The 9,434-nt window shown below is 48.3% G+C and overlaps 1 protein-coding gene and 1 long non-coding RNA gene across 6 annotated transcripts in view; one reads left to right on the top strand and one right to left on the bottom strand.

Moving 5' to 3' along the window:
- The first annotated feature begins 1,560 nt into the window (after positions 1-1,560).
- On the top strand, positions 1,561-5,591 carry LOC147829156 (uncharacterized). Of its 2 annotated transcripts, none has more exons than XR_015449575.1 (3): positions 1,561-1,754; positions 2,680-2,912; positions 3,014-5,591. It is a non-coding gene; the product is annotated as an uncharacterized LOC147829156 (long non-coding RNA). The 2 variants fall into 2 exon arrangements; XR_015449576.1 differs by having other exon boundaries at positions 1,563-1,754; positions 2,680-3,880; positions 4,277-5,591.
- The window catches only part of Map3k8 (mitogen-activated protein kinase kinase kinase 8), a 22,473-nt gene continuing 18,598 nt past the window's right edge, over positions 5,560-9,434 (bottom strand). For all 4 annotated transcript variants that reach the window (XM_004861784.4, XM_021242038.2, XM_004861785.3 and 1 more), the window contains 3 exons: positions 8,322-8,474; positions 7,488-7,734; positions 5,560-6,654 (listed from right to left, as the gene is read on the bottom strand). In XM_004861784.4, coding sequence (XP_004861841.1) covers positions 6,524-6,654; positions 7,488-7,734; positions 8,322-8,474 — 531 coding nt within the window. In that variant the 3' untranslated portion in view covers positions 5,560-6,523. The remainder of the gene's footprint in view (positions 6,655-7,487; positions 7,735-8,321; positions 8,475-9,434) is intronic.

Genomic DNA, 9,434 nt, shown 5'->3' with positions numbered 1-9,434 from the left:
ACCATCTTTAAAAGCTTTGGTAGGAAATTTCTTGTTTCCTTTCTCCCCAGGGGTATCCTGAAACAAGCAGAACTTAGTGGGAAGGCATGAGTTTTCGAGTCAGACAGACCTGGGTTCAAATCTCAGCCTGCCAGGCACCACCCTGCACCCTCACATCACCCACTCAACCTCCCAGAGTCCCCCCTCCCCACTCTGGTGACATGTGTAAGAATGGCTCTCAAAAATGAGGCGTTGAATAAGCAACTCTTTTCTTCTGAGGTCCTCCCCTACTTGCCAAAATAAAAACCTCTTAGGACAGTGGTTCCAGCCACATGCTGACCACTCCTAACCGAATAGCCTTTGTGATTCCCAAGCACAGCCCCCCTCTCTCTGGCCTGGCTCTGGCTTCTAGGAGCCAGGTCCAACTCCTTCTGGCTCCCCTTCCGAAGCCTCAGTAACCACGCAAATGCTGAGGAAGAACAGCCCTCCCAGCACATCTGCCAACTCCAAGGTCGAGGTGGGTTTGGGAGAGCTTTGCTTTTAGAACATTGGGCATCATTTTGCAGACTTCACAGTTTACCGGGAATCTATTCGCCCTAAACGAAATACAGCACTACAATTTGGCTTACAAGTCCGTTCTTGGAATATGACTTTGCATCTTCCCACAGCCACATCCCACGATCCTTGGGCCCACAGCTGGTATAGCGACATCTTCGTCATTGTTAACGTCAATGGGGAGAGCGTGCATGATTCTACCTTCTTACACCAGACACGACCAGTTCATCTCCTGTAGGGTCACTCTGATTTTGCCTCCAGGTGTAGAATCTCTCCTCCCCTCCATTCTTTAACCCAAAGCCTATTCTATGGACCTGCATCACGACCCATGACCCTCTGACCACAAGAGCAGCCTCTTGCTATTAGTGGAAGGGAAACTTGGTTATTCTGGCCGGATATCTCCTATCAATTCCCCACCCCCAAAGTTAACAGCAGTACAAACTGCTGCCTTCCTTTTGCTCTGGGATTTCCCAGACCATACACAATAAAAAGAAAACAGTAAGCAACAAACAACAGTATTATCTGCTGGCAAAATCTTGAGGTTAGAGAAGTCAAAGGCTTGGGTTTCCATCTCTGCTCTGTGCACAAATAAATGTGGACCTTAGGCAGATGGATAAATTGGTTGCCGTTCAATTTTCTTCCCTACAAAATGAATCAATGGCTGGATGCAACTCGAAGGGGCATCTTCCTCTATCCCTCCAATTCCAGAAGAGGAAAGCAGTGTACAAGGAAAGCCAGATTAGAGTCTCCCACCTCGTGGCAGAAATGGTTAGGAAAAAGCTTTGTCTACAGAGTGAGAATCATGCTAAGGGATTGCTCTGAACAAAGTGCTTCTTTCTGTAATCTTTGGAATATACGCCATCAAATAACCATGATGTAAAAGTGTGTGTGAATCCAGTTACAGTGTGCATGCTGGCTGCTCTTCACAGAGAAGGGTGGAGAGGCACGTGTTTGTGGGTGCACACACCATCCTTGTTAGCAGCAGTTGCTTTTGGGGTTCAACAAGGAGGAATTGGGTGGGGCAGGGGGACAGGCAAGCAAGGAGAAGCCAGAGAGGCGAAGGAGGGGCCAGGGCCAGCTCTTCCTGTTCTCCTTTGTCTGCCTACAGAACAAAAGAAGGGACTTTGGGTCTGTTACTTTCCTCATTCTTTCTCTTTATTCTGTAAGTAATTTAAGACAAAAGCGGCGGTTTCTCTCTCACTGGCCCTGCAGACTCACAGGTAAGTGCACACAGAGTGGCTGGAATGGGCCGGGTTCTCTGGGCCCAGAGTCACCTCTTAGATCTGTCCTATTGGAGCAAAACTTTGGCAAGACCTAGCTTAGACTGGTGTGTGTGTGTGTGTGTATGTGTGTAAGCAAGACTGAAGAACCGGAAGTCCACGCCTAACTCCAAGCCTTCAGTATTGCTCATTAACCCTCTGTGTGCTGAAATTCTTCCTTTCCATCTCCAATGAGGTGTGGGAAGAATGGGAATTAGGCTTAAAGAGCCAAGTATACTTCAATTTATCAATGAACCACTCTGGAGACATGTTCTAAAATGCTCTCTGAAGTTTTCTACGCTCGTGCGTGAAAGATGAAGATGAAGCATTAAACATTAATGAGTTAAAGAAAATGATAACATCCAACATTTGTGGAGCAAATTCCATATCCTTTCGAATCTTCCTGTTATCCCTACGATGATACAATCGTGAGGCCAGCTCGGGACACTGCCCTGTGAGCTGAAGTCAGAGAATGCCCTGGTCTTTGCTGATTATTCACTGATTAGCGTTTCCAGTTGGCCTCTCTCTTACAGTCCCCAGAATTAACAGGATCTCATTTAGTCAGCTAGTGCCTTCCTGAAACCAGACAGCTGGCTGTTACTGCCCCGAGTTCTGTGATGTGTGGTGAAAGAAATGTCTAAGTTGGTTACGAGCTTAAAACTTAGCCTGGCTCTGGGAGCAAATGAAGCACACATTCCAACCTTGTGGTTAGTGGCTCTGAGGGGTCACCAGGTGAGACAGATTTCCCATGTCGAGGTAAACAGAGGAGACGCGAGGAGCAATCTGAAGTCCAGGTGCCCTGTGGAAGGAACAGCTGTTGCTGATGGGGCTGGGCGCCTCTGTCCAGCACAATAAAAACATGATTCTCTCTTCTCCACTTTCTTAGTGCACACCCTTCACTCTCCAGAGAGAGCCAAGCACAAATCACGGTGAGCGTGTGCCCAGGTCAGTGCAAAGACTCTTGGTAGATGCTGCTTGTGCTGTTCCTCTCTGGCCTGAAGTGAGTTTTGAAAACCTGACATTGGTGTCCAACCATGTTATTGAAATCATTTTCTCAGGCATTTGAGATTAAGTTGACATTTAACAAAGCCAGCTGTCCAGCAAAAGGTAAAATTTCAGGTAAATGCTTGGCCTACAAAGTCTTTTTGGAAACAGGTTGGGTACGTAAATTGAAAAAAGAGCCTTCTAACAATTCCAAAATGGAATGTGCTTGCTTTCAGCTGGGACTGGATATAGAAAGTGGCCAAGATCTTCTCTTGTGTGTGGCCCCTGCAGGGTCCAGCATATTCTTTATCCAGAGTGGTCCTTACAAGTCTTCAGTTTGCCAGGCACAGTGGCGCATGCCCGTCAGCCCAGCCCTCTGGGACGTTGAGACCCCACCTGGACAACATAGTGGCTTGGTGAGACCCTGCTTCACAATGACTCATAAGGCTTCAGCTATCCGATAGCAGGCCTGCCGTCCTGCAGAGCACATTCCTGTTGGCTGCGCCTGGGACTCAGCATCCAGCAATCCTGACTCCCCGTCATGTTGCCAACCTGTAAGAAAACCCCCCCGGGTCCCTCCAGGAAAACACTGGCTTCATGCTGAGTTATACCACAGAAATGCGTGGTTGACAACAGATCAAGTTGCTGTGACTGTGGACAGTGGGAATGCAGTGGGGAGAATGCCAGGGACTGAGAGTCCCAACAGGCCTCGCACTGTGCTCAGGGACATGGCAGGCGTGCAGGGGGTGTCCAGCCTAAGGGACGCAGATGCACTGGCAGACCCCCAGTGGGGGAGCCACCTCCTCCAGGCTGAGCAGTTTCCCGCTCAGTCCAGCAGCTGCCTGGCAGTCCTTCCTCATCTCTGTGCGGTTACTTTATGGACAGGGAGCAAACCTAAGGCAGGGGTGGGGCAGTGAAGACCAGAAGGTGGGCTCCAGGTTGGTCACACGATTTTCGGCAAACGTGTTCAGTGACACATCTACCTAGCAACGGGCTAGACTTCACAATCTCTTAGCTCGAGCTGGAATACAGCAGTGAGCGGAGGCTGTGTTCAGGAGGCGACTTTTGGTCCCAACGACACTCCAGCCAACAGTGTGCTAGAGGTGAGTGATGGACCCCTCAGAACCCACTTGGGCCATCCTTGCTTCCCTTAAGCAAAGCTGTCTGGTGACCCATCTCTGGCTGCAACTGTTAGCCTCACCAATAAACAGCTCTGCAAGCCCTTGGCACACCGGTCTCAGCCGGAACTTCCCCTTGCAACTCTCTCATGACCTCAGACACCCCCACCACAGACCTGCGCTTAGCAGGCACTCCAGCTCCCCATGAACTAGATTTGCTTTTCATTACAATTATCAAAACGTGTAGACCTTGCTGCAAAGGCAGGTCTGAGTCTTGCTGGGGCTCATTAGGGTAATACCAAGTTAGGCCCAGGGAAGGCGAGGATTCCTGAGGCTGTGGCCTCATCAGCTTCATGATAGACCACCTCTGCCCTTCCCTAGGACTGATTCCCAGAGGGACACCAAGCTTCCCAGGATTTCCACGAAGAAGCACCTGAGTACTGGACTCAGAAAGGCCTAGGTTCTCCAACTCTTTACTTTGTGTTTTTGAGCATACTGTGCTTCAGCTTCCCTCTCTGAAAAAAGAGGTAAGAGTTTGTATGACATGAGCATGCCATGAGGATACCAGCTGCTATGGTTTCAATCTCTTCTGTCTCCCAAATGCCCATGTTAAAGGCTTGGTCCCCAACTCTCGGCACTATTGGGGGTTAGCAGCACCTTCAGGTGGGGCCTAGTGGGAGGAACTTAGGTCACTGGGGGGATGGCCTTGAAGGATTCCTCCTCTTCCTTCTTCCTCTTCCCCTCTCTCTTTTCACCCTCCTTCTCTCTCTTCCACCAATGAACCATGAACTAAAACCTCTGAAACTGTGAGCCAAAATAAAAGTTTCCTTAAAAATTGATTATCTCTGGTATTTTGTCACAGTGACAGAAGCTGGCTAACACGGGATGGCATGTTTTGCATAGCATGTGAAAGTGTCGAGTCTTACTTACTGGGTAAACGAAGGATCAGACTCCCACTTGGTGGGAATTCAGTGTATGTGATTTAAATCTGCTTTATACAAAGGCAAGTTAGTTATTAACTCACCGAACAGTAAGAGTATAGATCATGCAAGTGCGCACCCAAAGGTCATGTAAGTGGATGTAATAAGATACAAAGCAGAGAGATAAGCTGAGCCGGTCCCAGCACCCGGAAGGAAGCTCCCCACCGCCATCCCAAGCTCCTAGGGCAGAGAAGGTGAGCTGCGCAGGTGCCAGAAGCAACCCCCCACCCCCGTGGAAGTGAGAAGACACATAAACAAGCCTCAAAAATAGACTTCTGGATCACCGACAGCAACCCCAAAGGGAAACCAGATGGAACAATCTGATCCTCAACCACCTGGACTCTCTGAACTGGCAACAAAAGAGGACCTGGGAAAAATGAAATCAGAAATAATTACTCAGATAACAGCAAAGATTTTGCTCATGGTGCAAGACATGATTAATAAATCTAGAGAAGATACAAAGCAGAATCCCACATACCTTTGAGCAAGGGCTCACAATTATTTCTATTTCCATGCACCAGAGGATACAACACATGCCAGTTGACAACAACGTTATACAGCACCAGTAGGATCATACACTGTGCAAGGCTGCTGGGTGTGTTTTGCCTTTCTGTGATATATTTTCCTCTCGATATCTACCCCAACCCCATCCCCAGTCCCAGCTGAGAATCACACTCATGACAATTAAGACAAAGTATGGGTTTATTCAGTGGACTGACCAGTCACATTGGGCAGAACTGTTGGGTTTCATTACAGAATGTAAAAAATATATTAAGTAGAAATATTTACATTCTTTACAATGCTATATATATATATATATATATATATATATATATATATGGAAGAAAGATTCATGAAAGCATTTGTTATAAAACATACACAGTATGTTATTTTAATATACAATACTTTAAGGAAAATAGTTACAAGAGTTACAAAAGTAGCATCACCAAGAATTTACAAAAGTTTCCATCTTCTTAAAGGTCACATTTCTCATCCTTTGGGATGTACAGAAATCATGTGGTTTACACAGTTTTATCCACATTCAAAACTTAATGTTTTAAAGGTTTGAAGCATAGCATGTACGGTACACAGTGTTTCCATAGGAACATAACAAAGGCTGTCACCAGTGGCCATGTTCAGATGGCTCCCAGTTAATCAGCCACTTTGAGGACACTCGTCAAGCTTACTGCCACAGTGTTCAAGTTGTTTTATTCACCCAAACGTTAACGAATTCAATTTATACTAGGATCTACCAACAAAGGCTCAGAGTTATCCCATACACTAATACATGCAGACAACTCTTCTGAGTTAAGTGAAGATCTCATAAATGAGAACCAAGAAGAGTCATTTGAGATGAACATATTTGTGACTGTGAGTTGTGAAATTTCAAAGTGCACAGTGCATGGACTCAGTCACCAGGAATACTGCTGTGAGTGGGCTCTCCTTCCGCTGAGTCCTGCACCCGGGAAATGAGAACCTTGAGAGCCGGGGGATGCAGAGACAGCTTTGCAAATCAAACACTCAGGGGTCACCCGGGGTCACGGTCCTGTCATGAGACCCCTCGTCCTGACAGAGGATACAATTCCCTCTCCAGAGCCAGCTTCTGGGAGGCCACAATATCCTTGCATGGAGCCAGCAGTGCACTCGCTCAGCCATATTCCAGCGTCGGAGGGCCTCGAACAAGGTTGAAATAGCCGGCCAGGGCTCCTAGGTCGATGTAGAGAGAGCGCTGCCTGGGAACCATCTCAGACTCCTCAGTGCTTCCTGTGCACGAAGAATCTGTAAAGCAAAACATGGGAAAAATAAAACAAATGGCAAGGGACCCTGTCAGGTAAAATGTGCATGTTCCTTCTGCAAAGAAATCATCCTTCAGGCCTAAGGACTTCATGTCCAAGCTCTGGTTTTATTATAGCTCTGCCTCTGGACACACTGTGGGCCGGTCCGTGGACCATGACCCAGACCAGAGAATTCAAGGGAGTCAGGGCAGACAAGAAATTGGGTAGAAATCCTGGCATATATTTCAACAGCCTGGATGGTTTTCTAAATAGAGAAAAGTCAGAAAAGCAGCAGAAAAACGCAAACAAGCATTGCAGGCTTGACATCCGGGTTTGGATTACAAACACCACAAATGAATACAAACATGCCCTAGCTCGTGGGATGCATGTGGACTTTCCCACGTCACAGTCTGTCTTTTGTACACACTGGGCAGTGCCACGAGGCCTCCTGCCAGCGCCTGGGAACCTTACCATAACTGACTTAAACACAACCATCTGCTTCCCCAACAACAAAGCTGTCATATTTGATTTGTTTTTAAAGCCAAACAACATTCTCCGCCGCATAAAAATGAGTCAGAGGCAATTTCCAATGACTGTGTTATTACCTATACTTGTGCTGAAAACCTGCCGTGATATGGTGGTAAAACAGACAATTTTTTTTTTTTGATAAAGAGTGTTGCTATGTTGCCTAGACTGGTCTAGAACTTCTAATCTCAGGTAATACTCCCATCACTCTTAGCAGCTATTTCCCTTTCTCCTCCGTGCTTTCATGGACTACACCAAAGGGCTGCAGCCAGAAGAGCGGCGAGGGGCGCCATCCACAGCAGGGCATCTCACCAGCAATGTTCTCAGGAAGCTCCAGTTCCTTCCTATTCAGCAGCCTCTTCCGCTCGAACAGGGCAGAGTCCAAGCTCTGGCAGCGTGGCTGGTCCTCTCTGGGGGGGTTCAGGGCTTCGTGTCTTAGCAGGTCTGCAGCTCTGGGGCGGTGATTTGGGTTCCGCTCCAGGGCGGCTTCTATCAGCTCTCTCATGCCCGGGCTGCAGTCACCGGCAATGTCTTCTAGTGGAGGTGCCTGCTTGTGGATCTGCCGACAAATGGCTCTTTCAGCACCAAAGCAGAGATAAACCCTCAGCGGGAAGACTGCTCCAGGCCTAAGGAGAAATGTGCTTCCCACCACAGGAGCCCCAGCAAATCCAGTTCGCATGCCTGGCGGGCTCCTGGGATTCCTGGGACACCGCGCTAAGCCCACCTTTGGTTTAATACTGCAAAAGGCAGCTGCTATGTCTGAAATCACTGGTGACACCTTCCTGCCTATGGGTGGCCCCAAGCTCACTGCACAGTAACAGGAAAGTGTCCCCGACTCCTTCACCAGCGAACAGGAGCTGCACATCATACTACAAGCCAGGCTAGCCTGCAGAGAAATGGTATCTTTCTTTTTACAGTGTTCAAAGAACACATGCAACTTCCGTGGCTGAGGCCGGTAAGTGGTGTTTTACTACACGTACAGGGCCATGGCACGTATCATATGTGCAGCGCACATCTTAGCGCCCACTAGCAGAGCCTGTTTCCTTTGTCAGCATGGAGCTTCTTCTTCACGGGAAGAACCTGCAGTTCCTCTCCCCACCACCCCAGCCGGTGGGCCGGCACCTGCCCCGCCCTGACCCCACTTACTATGTACAGGTAGGAGGGGTAGGCAGAGCGGGGGTATCGCTTCACCCAGGGTGGGGTGCCGGTCTGCATGTGGATCAGCGTGGCCCCCAGGCTGTAGATGTCGGCTTTGGTGGAGTGGCCCCGGCACAAGATCACCTCGGGGCTCATGTAAATCTGAGAAAGGCAGAGTGGGAAACATCAGCCTGAGCACAACTTGTCTGCACTTCCACTTCCCAGTCATTCGCCTTTATTACATTTACTGCACACTCGGCCCTTAGGGGAAAAGCCATCGCTGTGATCCCCACACTGAGGAGAGCACTGCAGACGCTGGGGAGCAGGCAGCCCTGGCAGGGGGTCCCTGCAGTCTGAGCAGAGTGGTCTCTCCATGGGTGGAGCCATGACCCAGCAGCCACAAAGGGCATGGAACCAAGACCCGGCCAGCACCCCCACCAGGCAGTTCTGCAGACACTGGCCGGGCACAGTTCACTTCTCATAAAACAGCAATTCCTCTCACAGTTAAGTGACAAACAAACAAACTTCGCCCCATCCGTCGTTTGATCTCCAAGCCTCTAGCTGTCTGCTAGAACTTAAAAAGTAAAATGTAATGCTACGCAACCTGAGTGAGTCACCTCTACAAACCACCCTTCCACGTCTACCTCTATACAGCCCGGTAACTAAACATTAAATGCCTGCCGTACCCACGGCATACAAGTTCCATTTGGTTTCACCAGTCGACACTAAAGAAGTGGAGCTAATTTTATAAACAGTTTCTCTAAGTCCTTTACAAACTTAAAAGGGAAAGAGATAGAAGAACAAACACTAATGACCAATAATCTGTATGGTGAGGACAAAGAGTAATTAATATCCTAATTATCATTACAAGTTGAACATTCCTCATCTGAAAATTCAAAATGCTCCAAAATCTGAAGTCTTTTGAGCCCTGACTGGATGTGTAGTGGGAAATTCCACACCTGCCCTCACGTGACAGGTCACAGTCCAAACATAGATGCACGGTGACACACACCTGTTGTTCCAGCTACTTAAGAGGCTGAGGCAGGAGACTCACTGAGCTCAGGAGTTTGAGGTCAGCCTGAGCAATATAATGAGACCCCATCTCAAAGAAACAAATCTCAA

This window comes from Heterocephalus glaber, unplaced genomic scaffold (assembly GCF_053883595.1).
Source record: "Heterocephalus glaber isolate CG9 unplaced genomic scaffold, H.glaber_assembly_v1.0 deba00000738, whole genome shotgun sequence".
NCBI classification, from domain to species: domain Eukaryota; kingdom Metazoa; phylum Chordata; class Mammalia; order Rodentia; family Bathyergidae; genus Heterocephalus; species Heterocephalus glaber.
This window is presented reverse-complemented; position numbering and strand designations above follow the sequence as displayed.